Raw genomic sequence first — 26,162 nt, forward strand, 5'->3', positions numbered from 1 at the left:
CCTACTAGAACTAAGTTGCTAACTGGTTAGCACGATGCTTCCAACAAATCGCCCCTCTCAAACCACCTATTTTCTTTATCCAGAATATGGACATTCTGGTCCTCAAAAGAATGTCCTTTGTCCATAAGGTGTAGGTGTACTGCGGAGTCTTGTCCAGAGGCAGCCGCTCTTCTGTGTTGGGCCATGCGTCTGTGGAGAGGTTGTTTTGTTTCGCCAATATAAAGATCAGAGCATTCCTCGCTGCACTGAACAGCATATACCACTCCGCTCATATTTGGTCTGGGGGTTTTATCTTTAGGATGCACTAGCCTCTGTTTAAGGGTTTGGTTTGGCTTGAAATGTACTGGGATCTTGTGTTTGGAGAAAATATATACTATACAATATACTTTCTCCAGAGGGAAATTACTACTCTGCATTTAACCCATCCCCTTGGGGAGCACTGGGCTGCCATTGTTCGGCGCCCGGGGAGCAGTATGGGGTTAAGGGTCTTGCTCAGGGAGCCAGAGTGGCAGTCTGTGGGAGTGGGGGATCAAACTCACAACCTCAGGATTCAAAGCCCTATGCCCTAACCACTAGGCCGCTCCCCTCTCCACTCCCCAAGAAAGGTCTTGCATTAAATAAGCAAATCAACTTATTCCCTTTGAAGCCAAGGTTTCAAAAAGACCATAAAGGCTCCTTAAAATGTTTGAGGACTACATTAAGGTCACTACCCCAAGATAGAAGAGTGAACAATGACACAAAAGAACCACTCTGGACAGTTGGTGCTCCTACTTTTCAGAGCCTTGATGTGCCTCCTCTAAGCAGCCATCTTATCAAAGCCAAACATCAGAGTCTATTGAATAAGACAGGCTCTAACATCAGCCTCAAGACTCTAACATCAGTTTTATGACACCATGATGGGACAGTCCCAGTGGGACTCATTGACAAACACCAAACCAGGACAGATGTCATCCACTACGTCAGAATCTGGTTCATCATGTTATTCTTTGCAGTCTCAACAAATGTTTTTTGTTTTTTTATCATCATACATGGGGTGGGCCACACTGTCCACCACAGGCACTGTATCCAAGGGGACAAAGCACAGAGCTGTCCATTCCAATGACCTTATCCAATTGCTTCCTCTCCGTTGTTCCTTTTGGTGTGCCTATGCTGCAAACCAGTATGTCAGGTTGAGGCAGACGGTGGTCCACTCCTGACTGCTACTGCTTTCTTTCTGAAGTCCCAGTTGGAATGCACTGAAAGCAGTGAAGAAATAACAGAAGATATCCTGAAGGTTACTTTAGGGCTTCTTAGCTTTCTGTCTTGCAAATGTTGATATTCTTGTCTCCTACAGCCTTGGTCAAAGGATGACCAAATATGCAAATTGAGTGCTGACGTCATCTAGCTACTCCTAGGACTACTTCGTAGCAACTTTCCTTGCTGAATAGTTGGCAAAAGTGGTTCAGGGCAGAAAATCCTTCAGTCGTTTAAGATAAGGGGGCTGTAGCATTTGAGACTGGGTTGGGGCAGGGGCGATGGGCTGGTCAAACCTGAAGACATACTGATTGAAATTATTCACCCAACAGGTTCAACAGGGTCTGTTTGGATTTAGGCTTTCAAAAAAATACTGCTGCTGTCTACACTGGCCTTCATCTTCTTCCAGCAGCTGTTTATCTTTTCCAACTCTGATCTTTTTTCCCCAGTTATTTCTGCACATTTTTCAGGCATTTCTTGTTAACTAAATTGAAAGCCCTTTTCTTTACCTAAAGTAAACCTTTTTTTTCAAGGTTTATCCAAAGCTTGTTGAAGAAACTCAATACTTTCATATTGTCCTTCTGGTTTGCAATGTACAGGGGTTTTATACACAAGCTGTAGTTGAACCAGGTTATGATCTTAGCCCCCAAGGGAGGGAGGGGCAACCAACTGCATTGCTTATGGCATCTAACATTCAGTATGTCTAGTGATTTGTTGTCTTTTGTGTTGCAGCAGGTAACACAGTGAGTGAAGGTGGGGAGGGTGGAGCACAGAGAGGAAGGACTAAAGTCCCCCGAGTTTAGAAAAAAAGGCCTGGGGGTGTTGTATCTGTAGTTCACTGGCAACAATATGGATGATGTTACAGTTAGTAAAGAACATTACCAAATATTATGATTTACCTCACCAAGCTGAAGATATTTCCAATTTACACATAGCAAAGTAATAAATGTGTATCTCCTTTAAAAAAATAAAATACATCACAGGTTAGGTCATATAAAATTGCAAAGAGCATGTATCGATTTAAAAAAGAACAATATCCACAGAAATTAAAGCAACACTGCATAACTTTTAACCCAAGTATTACCTTATTTTGAGATTTATGATTTTTTTTTTCAGGCCAATATACTTGGCATATTTCGATGTTCAGTGCAGGCTTCTCTTCTCAAAAACTGGGCTATGTAAGCTGAGAGGATCGGATCCTTCACTGAATTAGTCATGTGACCCAGAGCAGCAGGCTGTGCGACTGAGTTTAAACACAAGAGCTAACTAAGATTGTTGGGCAACAAAACAGATATGATCCCTTCTAGAATAAAAGTGAATAATATAAAAACAAATAAATATATTGAAAATTTTTTTTAAATAATTGATAAAAAAAAACGTTTTTTTTTTTTTTAAAGTGGATTGCATGCAGTTCCTGTCAACTTTAAACGGATGACTTTTGAGTTCCCTCTCAAAGTTGGAAAGTCGGTTCAGGTGTGGAATGACGGGGCAGGTGAGTTCCAGAGAGAAAGGCGGCAAAGCAGAAGGTTCTGTAAATTGGATTATGAGGTAGGACTGAAACCATCACAGAGGTTGTTCAGGCTGGACTTGAGACAGGATGGGAGGATGGAGTGACTGATGGAGTGAAGCTCCAGGGAGGTCCAGGAAGAGGAGGATACTGAGCTTATTGAAGTTGGAGGAAAGAAGATAAATTAGAGAAGAGCTGTTTTGTTGCTGTGTTTTTAAGAAAAGTGACTCAATAGTCCAAATGTATTACAAGATATCTTTTATTCTATTTGTAAATTTTTTCACTTTTTATTAACGATCACTCAATATTTCTTCTGTTATTTATTTATCCCCAATTAAATTAGAGGTGAATATTTAACCTGTCTAGCTGCTGAATCTATTTAGCAATCCAGATGGAGATGATAGTTTATCTTAAATCCAGATTCACAAAAAGTCCTCCTAACTGAAAATTAATTCACTTTAGGAGCTCTCTGAAGACCTGAAATGCTTAAAGAACAACTTATTGAGGTAAAATTATAATCATTAATCATAATCATTCATCATTAATCATTATAATCATTAATCATAAAATCTTTAAATCTCAGGAATTCTACATATTTTCTTATTTTTAAGTGAGGATCCACCTTTGTAAGTACGTGCTCTGAGGTGTTTCAGTTATTTTCTATCTGCTGAACCTCCTGTAGCAACTGAAGGTCAGGTTAATATAAAGTGAATATTGACTGAAGGTACTTTACCCTCTTGTAACATGTAAACATTACCTACTGTATGGATTGTTTCCTAAGTTTTAAGTTGGAAAACAAATATATCTGGAAAAACATTCCTCAACAGTATTTTACTTTTAATTTTATTTATTTGTTTGCATAGAACATTTGTTTTTTATGAGACTAGAAACTATTTGTTTTTATTAAATCCCATGTTAGAGTACTAAATCAGGTTTAAATCAGTAACTAAGCACTTGAGTGAAAATATGTTGAAGTAATGCCACTCTTACCTGGGTACAATATTTGAACTGTCTCCTCACCTCTGGCTGATTGTAAAATTTGCTGTTTTTCTTAACTCTTCACACAGAATAACTTGTAGTTGAAGCACAGTGAACCCAACGTGTGATTCATACACCAACACCATCAATCAGTTCAGCTGATTCCTGCTCTCCTGTCTATGTTGTAAAACACACATCTCATACATTTCACACAATTTTTATGAGGAAAATCTGCTTTCACAAGGAAAATCTCCTGTTTTCACTGTCATTCCAAATTCTAAAAGCAATTTATCCAACTTTGCACATGAATCCTCACATGGGCAAACACCTGCCGCACGGTTTTAGTCAGCAATCAGAGCAGGACCATAAAAAAGGGCCACAGGTGGGACCTTCTGTTTTTGTTCGGTGGGGGTCAGCATTGGAATGCATGGAAGGATACAGCATTGTTTGTTTGTATTTTGCTGTTACCACATGTGCAGTAAATTTAGTGGGTTTTTACCATGTGGGAAACCATGTAAAACCGTGTGTTTTTGAAATGTAATTTTATTTTTGTGGGAAAAATTAAATATACTGTACAGTATATCCTATAAGGTAATGCTGTTTTTTTGTGTTATATAGTTGTATGCATAAAAAAATAATGCAAATGTAGCACTGAAGATAAGTCATGATTTGTGATTTCCTTTTATCAAAGGATAATTTGTGAAGAAAATCGCATTCTGAGAGAAACGTATTTAGTTTTTGAAGTAGTTTGGTTTTGCAGAATTGGGGGATACTGGAAGATTATGTGCATGATTTCTTTTATAATTGCGTATAGAGGTCTGAGAATATAAGGCATGTTTTTAGAGAACATGTGCAAACGTTTTAAAAAAAACTGCTGTGATGAATAGGGAAACCACTCTGATACTGCAGCTTCCATTAAAGCATATCTCCTTTAGGTTAAAAAATGTTTTTAATGAATCTTAGATTATCTGTCACCATGGGAACCGACAGGTGTTTGGTGTGAATGTTATATTGAGGTGTGCTTAAGCCTTGTTGTTCATCAGGTAAACTGAAAGCGTCCCAAAGCTTCATAGGATGTTTGAATCTGGCATCAAAAGTGAGGGAAAAACACAACTACAGTAATAGAAGAGCTTTAAAGGAGGATTTCTTTCTTCTTTTCACAACACACAATTTCACACTCAGAGACACAAAAGAGAAGCGAAGCAGGACTTGGAAAAAGAAAACGTCAAGTTTTATTTTGGAATGTCTCATCTCGTGTCCATTCTGTTTTCTTGATTTTTGTATTTTGCATGATTTTCTGGAAAACATTTCCACCAATGTTAAAGATAGAAAAAATCAAATCAACAGTAAAACTCTTTGCAGAAAATAAAAAGGACAAGAAAATGATTTATTTTTAGGGGGAGGGGAGGGTTGACACTAAATAATAGGAGATACTACAACCGAGAAGTGGCTGCTCATTAGATCTGATGGATGGCTCTGGACCCACGTCCCGCCTCTCTAGGAGGACCGCAGCCAATCACAGTGCAGTGTCCACAAGCTCCCATGATGGGAGACTAAGGCAGCAAAACACAGTGGGACACAGTACGCATGAAGGTAAGTGAGACGTTGCACCAGAAGAACAGATCTCCATCATTAAAAAGTTATGTTACAGCCTCAGAATCAGCTGTTGGTCTCTATGCCAACGGATCCAAACCCTCATCATTTGTCTTTGAAGAGAGCTAAGAGAGGATCGTTGACCCAAACACAGCCGTCTGGAGGCTGATGAAGAGGAGGCTCAGCAGGATGACTCAGACTTACTGTAAACAGCCCTGGAAATGGAGATCTGTTCCTCAGAGCAGCATAGTTTGCTTTAAACACATACCAGGGTGCCACATCTACAGGATTCTTCAGTTTTTACCGTGGAACCCTTTAATAAGCCTGTAGCAACGGGTTATTCTTTAAAAACTGCAGCAGGCTTGAAGACAACAGATGTTTTACTCCACTGTGGTCGAGCTGAGGTGATGATGAAGGTGAGATGATAGATCTAAGCACGGTAGGAACCGACCGTGAGCAAACGGTGGGAGCAGCGGATGTTTTTTTGAGTGCCTATAAAATCTGCTTTTAACTGCTTGGGAAGCATAAATAAATCTGCACACTCCTTAAACATCTTTATGCGTCTACATTCAATTAACATGCAGTCCATCCAACTGTTGAACAGTTTCAGATTTGATAAGAAATGGGATTCTGCAGAGGGATTCTGAACACCAAATATCTTACTAAACATGGAAGCAGGGGCTTGAAAAAAATAGTTCCTAAAACTAAACATTTTTACATAAGTTTTGGAATCATGTGCAGCCGCCATGTTTGCCATAGATCGTCACATTCACGATTTCAGGAAAAAAAACTTTTCTCAATCTGAAGACACCTGTTTTATTTGATGCAACCTAGAATGTGGCAGCGGTGCTTTTAAAATATTTTTTGTGCAGTTTGCATCAAGATAACTACCTGAAGCTCCAGCTTGCTTCCCCCTAACTTCCAGTTTTTTTTTGTGCAAAAACAAGCTCAGCGGTTTTAACTCCTAAAGATGAGAAAATAATCCTGCTAATCTGAGTTCTTCCTGCAAAGGATTAAAAACTCTTCATTAAGCAGTTGGTTCTTTGTTTAAGGAGCATCAAGGATGCTTTCTTCTCATGCACGCCACAGAAACCAATGTTTAGAAAGATGAAAGAACTTTTCTAATATTTGGGATTGTGAAGAAGTTTCACTTCGTATTTAATAAATCAGAAAAGCTGTTTGCTTCTGTTCGACATTTCCAGTTTGAGATAATGACAAGTTCCTTTTACAAACACTTTAAAAGTGAGGATATAATTACCCGCCAGACAACACAAAGCAAACATTTTCTCTAAGATGTCACGAGTTTACATTAATTGGTAAAAATCTATTTAGTGGTCATCTGTGCTCTCTCCATTCCTCCTCTTCCTCCTCCATCCCTTCCTGAGAGGTAGCAGCCCCGTCCCAACACTCCCCACCCCCTTTAAGACCACCCAGTCCAACCGCGCCTAGTTCCCCCCCCCACCCCAACCCAGGCGTTTCCATTGGACCATGGGCGTGGCACTCTACTCGGCCTGAGCGTCATAGTTGGCTCCGCCGGCCTTCTTCAGCTCTGTGCAGAGGTAATCTTCGTCCAGTTCCCGGCGGTCACTGATCATGAACTCCTTGGCGAAGTTCTGCAGAGAAAGGAAGTCTGATTTAGATCAAGAAAAACTGAAAAGGGAAATTCCAAAGACCAAGGGGTATCTAGCGTTAGCTGAGTCTACGTGGATGTCTCTGACCTGCACAACGTCTTTGACGAGTGTCTTGTCGGTGCTAATCTTGGCGCGCTGCAACCCGCTGACGTTTTCTCCAATCCAGGTGATGAGGATGAACTTGGCCCGCTTGCTCATGGCGTCTCCAGTCGTAAATCGGACGAAACCAAACAGACGTCCATCATCTGAGAAAAACACGAGGAGTGAATTTACCTTCTTTGTGCTGATTGGTTAAAACAGAATCAATAAAAGAAAATGGCTGCTGTTTTTAGTGAAGCCATATTGGTCCTTAAGTGATTTAACTTTATCAACAATTTGAACAAATATAACTGAACAGAGTAGGTCTGTTTGGGTTATTAGGCTTTCAGAGTAAATCTTCTGAGAGTTTAAAGTAGTGAAATATTAATGGGAAACATTTTTATTACCATTATTCTAAAGATAAGAAAAGAAATAATCTGACATTTAAAAAACAAAGATATAAAGCAGCCAAGTTGGCAGACAGTTTAGATTTGATCTGATTAGCTGTATAAACATGCCCTGCACCACTCCTTATAGGAACAGGAAGACTTTATATTTACATCTCTGGCAGTTTTGGATTAATGAGTATCAAAAAAAAAAATCATTAATTTTTAATAAATAACATTAAATGTTCTGACTGTACTGTGTTTTAATAAAAAAAAAACAGTAACTGAACTTGTAAAATTATTTTACAAACGCTTCCTATCGTTAAATTTGTGTAGTTTATGACAGTAAAATTCAAAACATGACCTCAATTGACTTTACAGTCAGTTCAATCAAATCACTTCAGGTTAGGTTGGTTTAAGGTTTTCTATCTAAGGAAATCCAGCAGATTTGACTGAGTTGCTGGCTAGCAGACTTTTTTTTTTTAAACTTTAAATCTGCATACATGTCATTTGAATTTCCAAACAAAAGAAGCAACTTCAGTGTTAATAATAAAGCAGGTGCGTCTCAGGGAGGCACAATGTGTACCAACTTTAATATTCCAAAGGATCATTTGGATGGCAGTGATTATGAAGCATTGGAAGCAGCTGTGCTCTCAGCGTTAGAAACGCTCTTAGCAGCAGGAACCACAGATAGCGGAACCAGGACAAACAGAAACCCTCAGCCCGACCTGATGCTCCCCACCGGCCCGCATTTCCTCCCTCCGCCAAACGCGTCCTGTTTCATCTTCCCTCTAAAGTCCTGCTGACTCCACGAAGATAGGTGTCCTTCTAATCGAAGGCATCCAAAGCAAAACCTTCCTTCATTTTTTTTTTTTTGTCCACATCTAAATCAGCCAGCTGCTGAGTACTATAAATAAACAATTTAAACCTCAAAGAAAACTTAGCAATAGTGTATGCAGAGGTGTTTATGGAGCATCTTCATCCTCCCTGTGGAGCACATCTGAGCCATTAGGAGGATCCAGGCCTGAGAATCAGCAGAAAGCTGAAGAACCAGGGAGGAAATGACCCAGATCAGGTCACCACACCTTATTTCTGTGCCCTTAGACATTCTTTGTTAGCAACTGATATGATGAATAGTTTAAAGATATATTTATGTTTCTGTATTGAAAAAAAGGCTTTTAAAATAAAAATTACGTTGGTTCCGATTAGGAGTAATAAAACCTAAAAGAATGAAGGAACTTCCTTTAGTCAGTCGCCCTGATTACGCAACTTGCTGTTGGCACATTCTGCTACCAGGAAGTGGGCTTAAAATTCCCAAAGTGCTTATGAGAAGGAAAGAAGATTTGGTAGAAAATGCAGACATGCTCTGTCCTCTTATCACTTCCTGCTTCTGCAGAAGTCAGAGGTGGATCAATGATCTTCAGCTGTCAGTAGCAGGATCATCTCAGCTCCTCCTACGCTCAGACGCGTTTTCTGCAGGGCAAAAGCTTCACTGCTAAATAAGGAAGACGGCTTCACAGATCCGTGTGTCATCTCTGAACCGGAACTGAAGGCAACGCCGGCAGCTGGGCTGATGTTGCACGAAGCAGTGAGAAAGACTTGTTTCAGCACTGGAAAAGGGATTCACTGACAAATCAGGAAAAGTTGGAGAGCAGCCCGAGGCAGCGCATTTAGAGGAGCTGAGAAAAGCCTGCAGCAGAAGCAGGCAGAATCAGAGCAGATGTTTCACTCCGACAAGTAGGAAGGCTCTGATAACAGCACAGAGAAGGCAACTCAGACAGAAATGAATTCATGCAGAGCAGCACACATAGTTAATAGTTGACAGAGAACAGTCTAATAAGAGAGCTAGCCAGGTAACACAGGTATACCAATAAAATGACCACGCCAACTTCTGCTTACCTGTGCACAGATTCTTAAATTCCTCGTAGTCGGCCCCTGTTCCTCCAGGGAGAATCGTGGAGCCCTCATATTTGAATGCAGCCCTGCAGAAGGAGGAGCGCATTATTGTTGCACATTACATCAATACTTTAAGCTATAACTGAGTTTAATTCCTGAACAACAAGAGTTAGAAAAACATCTGAGAGATGCATCAGTAGAGATGAGTTTAAGTCAATGACAGGTTGATGGGTTCTGATAGGTGGTGGCTCATTCTGCTGCATCACTAAGAACTCCAGTTATTTTCTGTCACATGTTAACCAACAGGGTGAAGTTTATTAAAACTGCATAATAGATTAGGCTTTAATAAGAATCGACTGCAGAGTATATTATGATCTCTATAAAAAGGTGGGGTCCACTTCATAGAAAACCGGAAATTGGCACCAGCCAAGAAAGGCGCGATCAGTGCATCTCTCCTCAGACTGCTGGGACCACCACCTCCCCCTCAGCAGCAGACACAGATCAGCCATGTTTCTGTGACATCACAATAGCATCCAGCTCTATGAATACAGGACAAAGTAAATTACTTCTGCCCCACTGGGCCTCAGAATCAGCCAAAATGTAGAGCTGCAAAATGTCTGAGGCAGGAGGAGAAGGAGAGCTGCAGGTTCTTAACGTTCCTCCTTTTAAGTTATTTAAAAAAAATTAAATTTAAGTGCGACACAGAACATGCCTGACTCCTTATAATCTTTATTTGCTCCTTCAGCCTCTGCAACCAAGCTGCTCGTGTTTAAACCGCAGCATTAATCTCTCCCAATTAAAATTGAAATGTCATCCTCTGATTAATCTAATTAAAAAACATAATTAAGAGCATTTTCAGCAGCCGAAGAGCGTAACAGTTGACGATTAATCCGATTCCGTCGCACTTTATATCTGGGACCCGTGTCTGTTTCTTTTTTAGTGAGAAAATAAATAAAATGATGCGATTTTTGAATGGACTTACCAGCTGGTTTCCGTGTTATCATCTCTAACATCGTTATACGCTTCTCTGCAAGCCTCCTTATCGATCTGAGTTGCCATCGTTGATGAAGATAGTAGTCGGTGGGGAAATAAGCCTTAAATCGGAGCGAACCGTGTTTGGGTCAAACGGCAGAAACAAGTGTTTAATTGAAGCGGTGGATGCTGCGCATCGGAGAGGCTGTGCGCCGAGAGGAGGACGGGAGTCTGCGGGAGCTGGTGCGGGGCCTGGCTGAGTTAACGGACCGACGCGGCTCCTCTGATAGAAACTGGGCTCATTTCCTGGATGGTTCCGCTTTATGGGCGGTGTTGATGTTAGTCAATCAGGCTGCGGCACACTCGGTTCCAGACAGGAGACACTGTGAGCTTTCCTCCTCCTTCTGGCCGCTGGCAGATCGCAGTAAATTACAATAAACACACAGAAGTGGCTTCCGGAAAAGACCCTTCAAAATAAGGTACACATTTGTATAGCTGTGACGCAGACATAGGCTAATATACCAATAATATTTGACCTATTATTATTGTATTGAAAATGTCTGTATTTAATTACTTTGACCTTGAAAATGTGCATGTTACTGCCAAGGCAAAAAATAAAAAATAAAAAAAAATACTATTATTACATCTTTGATTTTGTGGTTTTTCTTAGATGGTTTTCCTTTAAACTGAAAACGTCCTTAAATTATTTTCTATTATAACCTCCCAAAGAAGATCCATTACTGGTTTACAGGGGGTTAACTAGTGTTTTTTCTATGGAATGTGCCCTATAGCTTCCTAGTTGTTCCTAGGTTCAAAATGAAGAGGCTTTATTTCATTGGGAAATTTAGGAAACAATCCATCTTGGTTTCTACAATGTTACATTACAAAACCTTACTCAATGTTTTCTAGTATCTTTTTAAAGGTTTAATTCCTTTATACTGAACCTGCACGCCAGGAAATGTGATCTTAATGTTCTTATGAGGTCACAGGAAAAGTTTAAGTCATAATATCTAAGGTTGACCTCTAGGGAACTAGAACAGATTATTTCCTGAAGAGTTTGCTAAGGTCATAACATCTTTCACCTCCATGTTCAGGTAACATTCTCTGATACTTACATACTGTCCACCAGTCAGGAGCCTTTAGAGAAAGCTTTTTGAATGTTTTTTTTTTTTTTTTTTTTTTTTTTTTTTTTTTTTTTTTTTTTTTTTTTTTTTTTTTTGATTTGGTAGGTCCAATTCTGACTTAGGAAAAAACAGACTTTGTTTAGAATAATATAAATTATGGGTTCTATGCAAAACTCCAATGCTTCCTGTACTTCAGCTCTTTTGTTACCTGTCTTTCATCACTGGATGGACTGATTAATCCAGATGTGCGTCAACATGGTTACTGAGACAATGCACACCTGGATTAATCAGTTCATCCAGTATAAAAAGACAGGAAACAAAAGAGCTGCCTTAGTATAGGTTCAGGAAGTAGTGGGGATGTGCGTAGAGCCCATTGGATTTTCAATTGTATAATAAGCCATTTAACCATTGTGCAATTTAAATAATGACATTGTAGTATAATTAATATTTGAATGATGTATTGCATAAATAAATAAATGCATTTTAAAATAACTTGTAATTATTTTCTTAAAGAAATATTTGAATCATTTAGTTGGGTATTTTTTTAATTGTACATTCTATAATTTCATTATGTGATATTTAATGATGTGTTAGATATATAACAAATATATTTTTCAAATAACATTTAATTATTCAATTTATGATTTAAAAATTGATTAATAACCATTATGCACACTTATATTCAATTGTGTGTTTCATAATTTCATGATATATACCTAATACTCAAATAATATGTTAGTTAAATACATAAAAATACATCTAATTATTTTAAATTTTGAATCTTTTAAATAGTTTGAAGGGGTATTTATTTAATAGTGCATTTCTTAATTCTATGGTATATCTAAGTTTTGAACCATTTTTCGATACATAAATGTTCCCATGATTTATTTCAGGGGAAACTTACCATTATATAGTTCAAGACATATTTTGGCTTTCCATATACCTCAGGGATGACATCACAATGATAGTGGAAACCATCTCATGATCCCCCCCATTTGGCGTCCTGGGATCCTGGGGGGTCAGTCCCAATCGCCACTTTGAGTACTGCTGCTCCAGAGAGCCTCCTGACCCCTTTCATCACTGGCCTCCTGTTCATTTGTTAATGGATTAGATTCTTAGTTTATTCTTGGGTTCATAACTATTATACACTGTGATCTACAGAACTATATGAAGGCTGCAGAATAGGCCACTTCCTCTGTTATCCTACTTGATTTGAAATCCACCTTAATTAAGAGCAAACTGAAACCACAGTGTTTGAAATCCTATATTTAAAAATATATATATTTAGCCTTTATTCTGAAGGACAAACGAGTCATTTCCGGTTGTTGTTTTACAAAATACCTCAACTTTACATAGAGTCATTTAATTTTATTTATTTTGATTTATCCATATTCAAATTCAGAAAATATTGCACACTCTGCAATGTTTTTAATCAGACCATCTCAGGTCAAACAAAGATCTCCTCTGTTCACATCATTAATAATTAGTCCGTGGTTTGATACCAGGGTAGAAAGCAGAGCTTCAGGGCCTCGTCCAGTTTAAAGGCAACTGATGATGGCTGCCTCTCTCCTGTCCACCAGTTTCACCAGCTGGTCGGAAAATAAGCAGAGATGACCACCAACTAAAGGGATGTCACCAACTACACCAGTCTGCCACCTGCTGGTGCAGCCTGAGCACACAGAGCCATTACCTCCATCCTTGTATATCAGTCCATTAAACCTCATTACTAATTTTTCATTAATGCATATTTTTCATTAATGCACCTTGCTACAGAGCTGTCCTCAAACTCCCTATACCCCCATCTGTACACCCATGACTCATCCGGGTATTTCTGCAGGTGACTGGATCCCTGAGCTGAAAAGCCTAAAAAGGAATAGTGAGCGTACAGTTTCTCTATGTGAAGGTAAAAACTTAACTTTTATCATTGCATCATTGCATGAATGTTTTTAGATAAAAACATTCATGCAACGCTTCATTAAAAAAAGTATTTTTATTTTAGTCTATTATTTATTTAAGCGTGTGTCTGAAAAATAGATGAATTAAAAAGGATGAAAAAAAAAATCCTGATAAATGTTTTATTATAGTTTAAATATCCTTAACTCACACAACCTCACACTGGTGGGATTTATTTCCAACAGAAAAACTGGTTGTTCTGTTTTCTGTGATTGTTGCCTTCAGTTATTTTTCAACACTTTGGGAAAGTTTTCCTGTCTTGAACGCCCACATCATATCAAACAGCTGATTTCAAAATATGTGACGTCAGTGACAACATCCGGTTAAGATAGTTGATTTCAAAATAAACCACCAAGAATAAGACTAAAGAAACAAAAAATTATTTACATGATAAATATTTCATCTTGTTTTATAGCAACATGTAGAAATAACTTTGGTCTTACCTGTTTAATTAACTTTTTTTATTTTTTTGATTGTGTTTCTGCAGGCGGGAATTGTCAAGAGTACTGGATGCATCACCATGGCAACAGCCTCCTATGGCAACCTGCTGGATACCAGTTTCTCTCTTCCGACAGAACCACAGCCTCATCCTCCTGAAATTGCAGTCTATTTTACTCCGTCTGATGTTGAAACACATCGTATTGTTTTATATATATTTATTGTAGAATTTTCCCCCTGAAACGCACACAAACCTCTTTCTGTGGTTCTGTGGATTTTTGTCTCAGCTAGAACTTCTGTTCTATTCACATCATGACACAGGAACCTTTTACAGACAGCAGAGTGTGGAGACCTATAGAAAATTACACAGATAAAGCTCATTTGACAGATAAACTGAAGACACCACTATGTCTCTATGTTCATCGAGCTTCAAAAAGAAAGAAAGAAAGAAAGAAACAAACAAACAAACAAACAGACAAACATTATTTTGAAAATCCTTACCGGAAGTCGCACTGTTTAGCCTGCAGCTAACGGAGAACTCATTTGAAACTTGGCTAATGTGCAAGAGTAGAGGAAGGAGAGTCCTGGACTGAACCTCCAGAGTGTCCCCTAAAGAATAAAATGTGTTGCTTCATCTTTTGTTACCACCGCAGGTAAGAAGAGATGTCCTCAGTCTCTGCCGTCCTGTGTGTCTGCTGTCCTCTGTCTCTGCCGTCCTGTGTCTCTGCCGTCCTCAGTCTCTGCCGTCCCTTGTCTCAGCTGTCCTCAGTCTCTGCCGTGCTAAGTCTCTGCCGTCCTCTGTCTCTGCGGTGTCTCTGCCGTCCCTTGTCTCTGCCATCCCTTGTCTCTGCCGTCCTCAGTCTCTGCCTTCCTGTGTCTCTGCTGTCCTCAGTCTCTGCCGTCCTCAGTCTCTGCCGTCCTCTGTCTCTGCTGTCCTGTGTCTCTGCCTTCCTTTGTCTCTGCTGTCCTGTGTCTCTGCCTTCCTGTGTCTCTGCTATCCTCAGTCTCATCCGTCCTCAGTCTCTGCCGTCCTCTGTCTCTGCGGTCCTGTGTCTCTGCTGTCCTGTGTCTCTGCCTTCCTGTGTCTCTGCTATCCTCAGTCTCTGCCGTCCTCTGTCTCTGCGGTCCTGTGTCTCTGTCGTCCTGTGTCTCTGCCTTCCTGTGTCTCTGCTATCCTCAGTCTCTTCCGTCCTCAGTCTCTGCCGTCCTCTGTCTCTGCTGTCCTGTGTCTCTGCCTTCCTGTGTCTCTGCCATCCTCAGTCTCTGCCTTACTGTGTCTCTGCCGTCCTCTGTCTCTGCTGTCCTGTGTCTCTGCCTTCCTGTGTCTCTGCTATCCCCAGTCTCTTCCGTCCTCTGTCTCTGCGGTCCTGTGTCTCTGCCGTCCTCAGTCTCTGCCTTACTGTGTCTCTGCCGTCCTCTGTCTCTGCCTTACTGTGTCTCTGCCATCCTTAGTCTCTGCCTTACTGTGTCTCTGCCATCCTCTGTCTCTGCCTTCCTGTGTCTCTGCTATCCTCAGTCTCTTCCGTCCTCTGTCTCTGCGGTCCTGTGTCTCTGCCATCCTCAGTCTCTGCCTTACTGTGTCTCTGCCGTCCTCTGTCTCTGCTTTCCTGTGTCTCTGCTTTCCTGTGTCTCTGCCTTCCTGTGTCTCTGCCTTCCTGTGTCTCTGCTGTCCTCTGTCTCTGCTTTCCTCAGTCTCTGCCGTCCTCTGTCCCTGCTGTCCTCTGGGGACACCAGAATCACTGACAGTAGTTCTGATCCTTGTGGTGGGTCCAGTTCTAATAATGAACACGTAAGCGTGAAAATGATCAGTTGACTGAACAGTTGACATGATTCTGGTGTTATGAGGAAATCTGTCACCCGTCATAAACTGTGACCCAAGGGGACGCTTGCATGCATTTCTCAATGGTATACATTGAGACTTTAGTTTTAAGGTATGAATCCAGTGAAGTTAGGTTTAGTAGATTGCAGGCTGATACTTGAGTCATAATATATGACAGGTCACATGCATTATTTGATGCACTGGACTTCTCCCACTGGATGTCAGTGGGTTTTGGGATTCCGCCATCAGACTCTGGGACCTGGAATTTCAAATCAAATAAAAAATATATATATAATCTGAAAAGAGAACTTTGGATCACTCAGTTCGGTTCTGGTTCTCCTCAGGTAAGACGATTCTGACATCTCCGGTTTGGGAGCAGAATAATAACAGAGGAGTAAACCAACTCATGTTGTGCATAAAACTGTAAAGTAATTATTTTAGGTTGCAACTCCAGCTGTGAACCAAAATATTGAATGGGCTTTGCTTCCCAGTCCTGCACAGGCTGCATTTTTCTACTCATCTTTCTTTGAATATGCAGCAGTCTGTGAATGAGCTAATGGTTTCCCGTCCCCAGTGACTGTCAGAAGCAGAAACATTTGAACCAATCAGAGCTCTTTGGACCTCACCTGAAGAACCTCTTACTGATGTTGGACCTGTAGACTCAGCATATCTCCGTCTGCTTGCCTAACAGCAGGTACATTTTTGTTTTTCAGATGAATCCTGTCTGACGGAAACTTATGGACAGACTGGGCTGCATGCGCCGACCCTGCAGGGTCAGCGAATCCCCCAAGGTCAGTGATTGAAATAGGGACGTTCTGGGAGGAGAATATTTAGGTGTGTCTATATCAGATCTCTGACCAGTCCACTGTTGCTGGCAGATCTTCCGCTCCACGGACCAGGCTGTTGAGGTGCTGCAGGGCTTCAACGACCAGCGGCAACAAAACCGCTTCTGTGACGTAGTGCTGGTCGCTGACGGCCAGCGCTTCTCTGCACACCGGGCCCTTCTGGCCATCTCCAGCCCGTACTTCCATGCCATGTTCACCCTGGGTATGAAGGAGGAGCACCAGCAGGAGGTTAGTGGTCACGCTCCTCCATCATTCCATCCATTTCATTTACCAGCAGACCCCAGCATTACGCATTCACCTCCATGCTTCAGTCTTGTGTTTTATACCCTAGAATTTGAAACTTTGGATAGTTTCTATGTAGTGCGAAGGAATCCAAATGGATGCAGATAGAGATGAAGCTTCCAGAGATTAATCTTTTTTTTTTTCATTTGTCAAAGCAAACGCGGTAAACTGGACTGATCTGGGAAGTAAAAGGGGAGCATTGACAGATCTGAGAGACCGGTCCTCTTCTGTCCACAGGTGGAGTTGGTTGGGATGTCCTACGAGGGTCTGAAGGCCGTGGTGGACTTCCTGTACAGCGGGGAACTTCTGTTGGATGGAGGAAACATCGACTGCGTGCTGGAGGCTGCTCACCTGCTCCAGGTGAGGCCAGTTCAACAGATTACAGCAGACAGGTAGACCACATGAGAGGAACCACCACCAGCTGGATCTAGCTTCCATCAGAAGCTCATCAGTCAGGGTTGGTGTGGTGACACCTGCCTCTGTATCCCTCTGGAAGTCTCCATGTGGATTTATTATCACAACCAATCAGAGCGTCAGTTAAATAAGCCAAACATCACCAAATGCAACAGCTTTTATCTACAGGCTCCAACCTGCTAAATCTGATCAGCCTTACGTTTGCTTTGGAACTGCAGCTTGCAGATTTACTGATGGAACCATTTATGGTGGTTGTTCTTTAGAACGAGGATGCAGACTTCCTGCTGTGTCTGCAGGTACAAAGGGTGGTTCCCAAATAATGGAAAAAATTAATCGATCCATCCACTACCAAGATGCATTGATATTTATCCATCTGATGAGGTTTTGGTACCAAAAACTGAAGCTGTAAAAACTACTAAAGCCCAAAGAAAACCCCTGAAATAAGCCCTGTTGTTGGATTAGCCTCTTTAAAAGCCCACACTAAAGGAAAGGACAGTTCCTTAGTACTTTAAGTCCAGATATTGAGCCTTTTTTTTGTTATTAAAGTCCAGTTAGGAGGTCAATAACAGGAGATGATTATTCACTACCTGCTTTGTTTTTGATCTCCAGCTGTGGCGCACGGTGGACTTCTGCTGCCAGTACCTGGAGCGGGAGGTGAGCGAGGAAAACTACCTCTACCTGCAGGAGCTGGCGCAGCTCTACAGTCTGGAGCGCCTCGACAGCTTCATTGACCACTTCATCCTCGCTCGATTCGCCACTCTCTCTTTCACTCCTGACTTTCTTCAAAACGTTCCCCTGCACAAGCTCTCCTCCTACCTCTCCAGCAGCCAGGTAAGACCGCTGCAGTCATCCTCTTATCCTCATCCATGCAGCAGTTTATTAGGAAGCCCGCTCTGGTTCTCCATCAGGTCCAGCATGACAGTGAGCAGGCTCTTCTGCAGGCGGCTCTGCAGTGGCTCGGACAGAGCCCGGAGCGAGCTCTCCACGCCAAAGAGCTCCTGTCCCATATTCGGTTCCCACTGATCCCGATGGAAGACCTGGTGAGCCTGGTGCTGCCGGCGGTGCGGGCCCTGCTGCCTGAGGGGGCCGGCTGTGAGGAACTGGTGGAGGAGGCGTTGGGGTACCACGCACGGCCAAGCGCTCAGCCACTGCTCCAAACATCAAGAACCACACTGAGGGGAGGGGTGGAACAGCTCCTGCTGATTGGAGGAGAGGTACTGATGGATGCCAACGAGCATGGTTGGATTAAAAAAGTTACAAGTTTCTTACTGTCAGTGGATCTGTTCTACATAGTGATGTTAGGCTGTGTCTGCTCGACACAGCTTTGGCCTTTTTGAAGTAGAATTGTGCTGAGAAGTGTTTCGAGTGCACCCCAGGCACGTGAACGTCGCACGCAAGGCATCGTTACGTCAGACTTGTGTTAAGCTTCACAGTAAATTTGAATAATCTCGTTGTGTTAATACTACTGGAGCATTTAGATGCATCAGAATCATGGCTCAAACAGCGGGTTTTCCCATTTACAGTTTTATTCAAAGACAGAAAGAAATTTTAAATTTATGTCTACTTTAGAATTGATTCAGAATAGTTTGTCACATACATAAATCTAAAATAGACGGAGACACGCACATTACAGACACACATCTATACCCACCTCAGTCATCCACTGAATAATATATAACAGATATTTCTTCACACAGCAAATCTAAACAGTTATTTATGCTTCTCTATTAATGTGATCATCTTCATCTGTCAGAACCAGAACAGGAACGTGAAGAACCTGTGGGAACTACTGGGGAGCAGAGTTGGTTTGAATCATTTAAAATATCAGAACAATTTAAAAGGATTATATGTTTTTATATAGTTGTAGGTGCAGCCCACCCAAATAATAGGTCGCATTGGCTGAGAAGTTTCCACTGTAATAGAGCCTGGAAACCAGGATGGATTAGAGCTTGGAGCCATAGTCATAGGAGCACACAGTGATATAACTGTTAGGCATCAGAAAAGCTGTTTATCATATTGTAGTTTTACTGGTCAGATATTAGTTCTTTTTATTATTCATTTATTTAGTCATTATCAATATTATTATTATTATGGAAATAAACCAGTTCAAGTGTGAAATATGCAGGGATATCCGCTCAATTGTAGTTCTAAAAATTATCCAGCAGATGCCGCCATTCTAAACAGTTTTAAATGTATCGAGCATGGTATCGAATTCTAGAGGATTGTGTCAAATTTGGTTTATTGATTCACTGGGCTTGGATCCCTGCATAGGATGAGCCTTAAATTAAAGTGTGACTCACTCCAAAAAACAACTTATTTGCAGATAAACAATATAAATGGTGCCTGTGGGGTGTAAATTAAATGTTTAAAATGTTTTTATTGCTTGTTTATTTCTGTAATTTTGACTTAAAACAGTGACAGTGTTGCCCTCTCAGGATAAATGCTGGTCTTTGCGTTTGATTTATTTATATTATATTTATATTAATTCAATGGTACATTATGGTACAAGCTTTCTTAAAGGAATAGTACACCCAAAACATTATTAGCCTTCATTTTCTACTTACCCCCATGCTGAACAACACTCTGGAGTACTTTTTTGATATCTCAAATGCATCTGGAGATCTGGGAGGCTTCTTGCTGTCTGCTGACATTCAAATAATGGAGGTCTATGGTGACCGAGACAGAAAGGTCCATAAAAGTCCACAAAAACGTGTCAATATTCCTCCATACTGCTCGTCCAATGTATTCCAAGTGTCCTGAGTGGGTAGCATCCAGAATTTACTCGAAACGAAGTCATTTAGAATGTTTTTAGAGCATAAACAGTAGTGTATAGGATTTCCTGAAAGCGCGCGCCGGCGCGTTCACGACGCTACGGAAGCCGGCAGACCAAACCAGATGAAAGTGCGCATTCAGCGTCTGCTCTGACGATAATGCAAGCGTAGAAGAAGAAATGTGCTGTTTACCTGTGCAAAGAAAGAAACAACGAAAGAAAAAATGTCTGAGGACTTCAGTGCTGAGGAAGAGCATGAGTTCTTTGCCGAGCTGAATGCGCACTTTCATCCGGTTTGGTCTGCCGCGGTTTCCGTAGTGTCGTGAACGCGCTTTCAGGAAATCCTATACACTACTGTTTATGCTCTAAAAACATTCTAAATGACTTCGTTTCGAGTTAATTCTGGATGCTACCCACTCAGGACACTTGGAATACATTGGACGAGCAGTATGGAGGAATATTGACACGTTTTTTGTGGACTTTTATGGACCTTTCTGTCTCGGGCACCATGGACCTCCATTATTTGAATGTCAGCAGACAGCAAGAAGCCTCCCAGATCTCCAGATGCATTTGAGATATCAAAAAAGTACTCCAGAGTGTTGTTCAGCATGGGGGTGAGTAGGAAATGAAGGCTAATCATGTTTTGGGTGTACTATTCCTTTAAGTGTAAACAGCACTGATGAACATCCTGCGGTAGATGAGGGAGGCTCTACAGGGACAGTCACTTAAACCTTCAACTCTGCTGACATATTGAATAATTCAACAACATTCATTTAAATTATGAGAATTATTAACAAAAATTATTTAAAATAGATTGAATTATGCAATGACATCACATTTCATCTTGGATTTTATAATTGAGAATAGAAGTTTATAATAATTGAATAATTTGGAATGAGGTCAAATTAGTTTTCAAACTGATTTAGAGCAAATGGATTTAAAGCAATTTACACTGTGATTCCAAACTTAAATAAAACTTATTTTGGTTAAAAAGATTTTTTAAAGAACACTTTTCGTTTAGATAATTGATTTCGTTTTTTTAAGTTATGCACTTTTTCTTGAGGGATTATTTCAGCCAGGAGGCGTTGTAGGCGGTGTTTAGGTCGATATGAATTACCTCTGTTAGGACAGAAGAGCTAATGGCTAGCAGATGTGAGGGAATTTGTTTAAAAAGACTTCTCAGTCATATTTGAGTAACTAAATCTAATAAGCTGATCAGAAAACACAAAAACATTAACATCATGTTAGGTCTTAAATCTTTATTTAAATAAAGTTTGTCATAAGGTTATAAATGACACTTGTAAAAGCTTAGCATCTGCTTCAAGACTGCTATACCAGCGTTATTTGCTTAGGTCAGTTTTTAAAACTCAGTAAAATCAGATATATTTAAATAATCTAATCCAAATTGTGTTGCTCTCATCGCTGCTGGAACCTTTAACCTTTGATTATATCTGTTGAGAGGGAGGTGAGGGGTTTCTGGTGGTCTGGAGAAGCTTAGCTTCTCAGCTTGTCTGAGAGTGGCCAGCCCGTCTGGGAGGGTTTGCTGACTCTTGTCAGCGGATAAAGGAGTGCTTTGTATGGAGAACACTGGGTTTTCCAGGGAGCATCTGCAGAGGATGCAGCGGTGTCTTGGAAACTCCCTCCTTATTAGTGTTCTGAAAGGATCTCATCTTTCAGTCTGAAAATACACTTCCTAATAATAATAATTGAACTAACATTGGAGAAATTCCCTCTCTGCATTTAACCCATCCGCTTGGGGAGCAGGGTGCTGCCATTGGTTGGCACCCGGGGGGTGAAGTGTTTTGCTCAGGAACCCAGAGTGGAAGCAGTGGGATTCGACGCGGTACTTGCAATCTTCTCAGAGTATAAGCACACTGATCTAACCCTCTAGGGCCAACACTTCCCTAAAAACTGGGTTAAGAGCACACACCTGGTGATAATCCTTCACAACTTGGGCGTATTCTTGCAACTCTTGTTCAATAGGTATTCACCCCCGAAGACTGTTTCTTGGCAGTACAGCATCCTTGTCCAACCCATGCTCAATAGTTAAGCCGTGCACATGTTCATCTCATAGCTATCACAGAGGCCTTTAAGCCCATGATTGAGATTAGGTAAACTCCTGACTATTTGATATAATATATCTGGGTGGAAACGTTTGGTCAGTCAGTGAGGACCAAGGTTGGGTTTGTAGACCTATGGTGTTGGTTCTCTATGAAGAGCTCCCTGTTTCTCTGGTTGTTAAGGTGTTTGAGCGCGGACAGGAGCTGAGTGCCAACGTCTGCTGGCTGGACAGCGAGACAGGAAGCTGGGAGCTGGAGACGGAGCTTCCAGCCCGGCGCAGCCACCACTGCCTGGCCGTCCTAGGAGGCTTCATCTTCGCTGCAGGCGGAAGCTCCTCCAGGGACAACGGAGGAGATGCTGCTTGTAACCTGCTGTACAGATACGACCCACGACTCAACCTGTGGACCATGGTGAGGGGACAACCAACCTCCTTGTGGTAGATGGTCTTCTTTTTGCGTTCTGCTCCATTACAGTGTGACATTTCCCAGGGAGCTCCGATGAACCAGCCGCGGGTGGACTTTTACCTGGGAGCTGTGGGAGAGTCCCTGATCGCCGTGGGAGGCAGAAATGGCAGCGGAGCGCTTTCGTCTGTGGAGATTTATCATCCTGCTAAGGACTGCTGGTCCTACGTAGCACAACTCCCCAGGTAGGACAACCTATCTGTTGCGTCTTCTGCTTTTTAAGCAAAATATCAGGATCTCCTCTGGCATTTTACAGTCAGTTAGAGGTTTTCACAAAATCCAATAACAAAACACTTGAGGAGAAATGACCAACTACCTCCAGAGGTCCTCTGATCAGTAACCCGATCTGGCCTCAGAGGAGAACAATCAGTTTCATGGAGACCATGAAGGTTCTTCGTGGAAGAGAGAAATAATTAGAGGACCATGGTAACTCTGGAGGAGCTGCAGAGATCCACAGCTTAAGAGACGGAATCTGTCCACATGACAATTGGTGGACTGTAAGGCTGGGTGCCTGGACGAATCCTTCGACCATTGACGATAGACTAAAAATAGGTTTAAAAGGAGGAAAAACTTTTTTCTTTTTTTTAGCTACAGGTTGAGAAGCAGCCCATGAAAAATAAAACAAACAAACAAAAGAAAAAAACCTAATGCTGTTTAACAGTACACACAAACTCTTTCCAGCTGCAGCTTTTTTCCTCCAGTGTCACCGTGCAGCAGCGATTTATCTACTTCAACTTGAGACAGAAAGAAGAAGGAACTGATCCAAACCAATATTTTTTTTTATACAGCTGAAGCAGAACCAGAGAAATGTTTTTTACAGGCAACTCCATGTGTCACAGATACAAAATTAAACACAGAAAAGAAGAAAATGCTCCAAGTAAAGCTGTGCACTTTCCATTAAAGAAATGCTTTTAATCTCGCCCCCAGTTTTCAGTCTTTTCGATTTTTGCTTTTCTGCTTTCACACCCAAGAGCATCACAAGCTCTTTCAGGTCGAAGGTGATAACTGAATGGCTTCAATCCTCCTCATAACTCCGGGGAGGAAGTTATGCGCCATCTTCTCTGTCCCGTTCGTGCGCTGTCGTGCGCCGCACAGAGCGCCTGTTTGTGCATTACAGAGGGAATCCTGCAGGACAGCCTTTGACTGCTCAGCGTCTCTCACACTGGCTGTGTGAGGGTATTTCACAGGCTTTTACTTCTTCTGGATTGGAGCCTCCAGAAAAGCTCAGAGCTCAACTACTCGAGGGGGGGCACCATGGAGAGCTCTAGAAAAAAATTCCCTCTCAGATAGTCTCAGAATGCCCCATTTTATCTTCATTTAAAAAAAGTGCACCCCAGAAAGCGGGGAGGACACCCCCTTACACTCCCCAACCCCTCTTGCTGCTCCCTCATACCTAAAAATCCTAGAAAAAGCCCTGCTCTGTATAAAAGAGCAACAGTTAAACTAGAGATACAGCAGACCTGTAGAAGGAGATCTGATCATTGAAGACCTGCAGCCGAAGGTTGTTCTACAAAGTAATGATTTAGGAGCCCAGACATGCCGCACTGTTCAGATTTTAATCCATAGAAACCAAGAATCCCAGTTCCGGTCCACTGCATTAGTAGAACAGAAATAACTAACGTCTTTTTTTTTTACTCTCTAATCTGAACCCCAAAATATTCACATTTCAACCGAATTAAAACGCTTTTAAAACATTTTTAAGGAGGAAGTTTTAAAAACAATATAATTTACATTTTCTTAAAAAAAAAAATAAAAAATCAGTTTACTTTTGATATTATACTGGTGGAGGGGTGACATGGGCGTTGGGTGCAGGAGTTTGCCCTGCAATTAGAGGGTTGTTGGTTCAAGCCCTGGCTCCAGCTTTCGGTGCCGTTGTGTCCTTGGGCAAGACACTTCATGTGCATTGTCCACTGATGGTGGTCAGAGGGCCCGGTGACGCCAGTAACAGCATTCTGGTTTCTATTAGTGAGCCCCAGGGCAGCTGTGGCTACAATGTAGCTCACCACCATCAGTGTGTGTGTGTGTGTGTGTGTGTGTGTGTGTGTGTGTGTGTGTGTGTGTGTGTGTGTGTGTTAACGGGTGAATGACTGAATGTTTTTTAAGGTGCTTTGGTCAAGTCTTCTGACTGTCCTCACTGTCACCCTAATCTTTACCTCCCTCCATGAGATTCAGGACTGGACCTCATCGGACTGCTCCAGAACATTCCTGATGCAGCCAGTCAGAATAAAAGGGTTGCAGGTTACACTGGCGATCGTGAGAAGCACCAGCAGGGGTCACTGTCCAGTTTGTAGTTTCTTTGTCTGATCTACTGTGAATTCTGTAAAGTTCTTCTAGGTCTATTCTGAATTTTGTTTCTGTTCCTCTTGGTTCAGGTAACACTTTCAGTGTCCTGACACATATAGTAAATTCTGGTTAAAACTGATCTCTGGGCTTCGTTCTACAGAAGCTGAATCCTACTCCATTTTTTTGGTGTTTCAGGTTCACTTACGGTCATGCTGGCACTGTCCACCAAGGCGTGGTCTACATCTCAGGTGGTCACGACTACCAGATAGGACCATACCGCAAGGACTTCCTGAGCTACGACCCATCCCGGGACGGGGAGGTGTGGCGAGAGCGGCAGCCCATGTCTCTGGCTCGGGGCTGGCACTGCATGGCCTCCTTGGACCACCTCATCTACGCCATTGGTGGTAGCGACGATCACGCCGACACCACCGAGCGCTTTGACGTCCTACAGGTGGAGTCCTACGACCCACTGTCCGGCCAGTGGTCCCGGGTGGCACCACTGCTGCTGCCCAACAGCGAGGCGGGGCTGGCGGTCTGGGCTGGGAAGATTTACATTCTGGGAGGCTACAGCTGGGAGAGCATGGCTTTCTCTAGAGTCACCCAGGTGTACGACCCCGACACAGGGTCCTGGTCCAGAGGGCCCGACCTGCCCAAAAGAATCGCTGGAGCGTCGGCGTGCGTGTGTATCGTCAGGCCCTCGGCTCAGCCGGCTGCACCAGAGAAGAAGAAAACGGGCCGAGGGGTAAGAGGGAGATCCCAGCCAACGTAGGGTTCTGGTTCTTCTATTGGGTTAGAACCACCCAGCTTCAAACATGGACAGAGGAGGAGCTTCAAGAACAACATTTAACCATATGACTTTTCTTCTGGTAAATCTGAAGAGTAAGACCTAATGGATATCCTCACTGATAGGGACTGACTGCAGATGAGAAGAACCACAGCAAAAAGTCCCAGGAGCTCTGTAGATTTGATCTAGTTTAGATTAATCTGTGGATCAAACTGCAGGTGCGTTTAGGTATGGAGACAATATCTGCAGAGAAGAAACTCTGGGTTGTTAGGAGCCAAACACCTTCAGCATCAGAGAAGAAAACTATTCTACAAATCTCAACAAAAAGAGGTCAATGTGGGGCTAAACAGCTAAAGTTTGGACTTATTTGGATCTTCCAGCAGGACAGGGGTTCTAAATAGACCCAAGCAGGTCTTAAGTGACGAAGAAAAACATTTTCCTGAATGCTTCTGAAGTTCCAACATCGATCAAATGTTGACCTTTTAGGATGAAACTCAGGGTCAATTTTAACACCATTATTTTTTTATTTATTTGAAAGAAAGCAAATAGCAGAACTTTAATGAATCTGAAAAAATTTGTAGATTCAAACATGATGTAAGATTCTTGTAAAAAAAAAAAAAATGACAATAGAAGCCAGAACACAGCATGACATTC

The 26,162-nt window shown here is 41.9% G+C and overlaps 2 protein-coding genes, 1 long non-coding RNA gene and 1 pseudogene across 3 annotated transcripts; 1 reads left to right on the top strand and 3 right to left on the bottom strand.

The window, feature by feature from the left end:
- LOC107089592 overlaps window positions 1-5,262 on the bottom strand; it is a 25,629-nt pseudogene extending 20,367 nt beyond the window's left edge.
- LOC107089601 (coactosin-like protein) lies at window positions 4,928-10,658 on the bottom strand. The gene is made up of 4 exons (XM_015382484.1): window positions 10,285-10,658; window positions 9,306-9,388; window positions 7,030-7,187; window positions 4,928-6,924 (listed from the first exon to the last, which is right to left on the bottom strand). The coding sequence occupies exons 1-4, from the start codon at window positions 10,359-10,361 to the stop codon at window positions 6,814-6,816; spliced, it is 429 nt and encodes a 142-aa protein (XP_015237970.1). The 5' UTR covers window positions 10,362-10,658; the 3' UTR covers window positions 4,928-6,813.
- Window positions 10,659-13,497: 2,839 nt separating this feature from the next.
- On the bottom strand, window positions 13,498-14,424 carry LOC107089602. The gene is made up of 3 exons (XR_001481445.1): window positions 14,291-14,424; window positions 14,044-14,141; window positions 13,498-13,944 (listed from the first exon to the last, which is right to left on the bottom strand). It is a non-coding gene; the product is annotated as an uncharacterized LOC107089602 (long non-coding RNA).
- klhl36 (kelch like family member 36) lies at window positions 14,296-26,010 on the top strand. The gene is made up of 9 exons (XM_015382481.1): window positions 14,296-14,442; window positions 16,322-16,399; window positions 16,487-16,681; window positions 16,973-17,095; window positions 17,759-17,980; window positions 18,058-18,363; window positions 22,163-22,390; window positions 22,469-22,626; window positions 24,920-26,010. Exons 2-9 carry the CDS (start codon window positions 16,346-16,348, stop codon window positions 25,491-25,493), a joined length of 1,860 nt encoding a protein of 619 aa, XP_015237967.1. The 5' UTR covers window positions 14,296-14,442; window positions 16,322-16,345; the 3' UTR covers window positions 25,494-26,010.
- Window positions 26,011-26,162: the final 152 nt, after the last annotated feature.

The sequence above is a fragment of the Cyprinodon variegatus genome, unplaced genomic scaffold, assembly GCF_000732505.1.
Source record: "Cyprinodon variegatus isolate N-32 unplaced genomic scaffold, C_variegatus-1.0 Scaffold257, whole genome shotgun sequence".
NCBI lineage: Eukaryota > Metazoa > Chordata > Actinopteri > Cyprinodontiformes > Cyprinodontidae > Cyprinodon > Cyprinodon variegatus.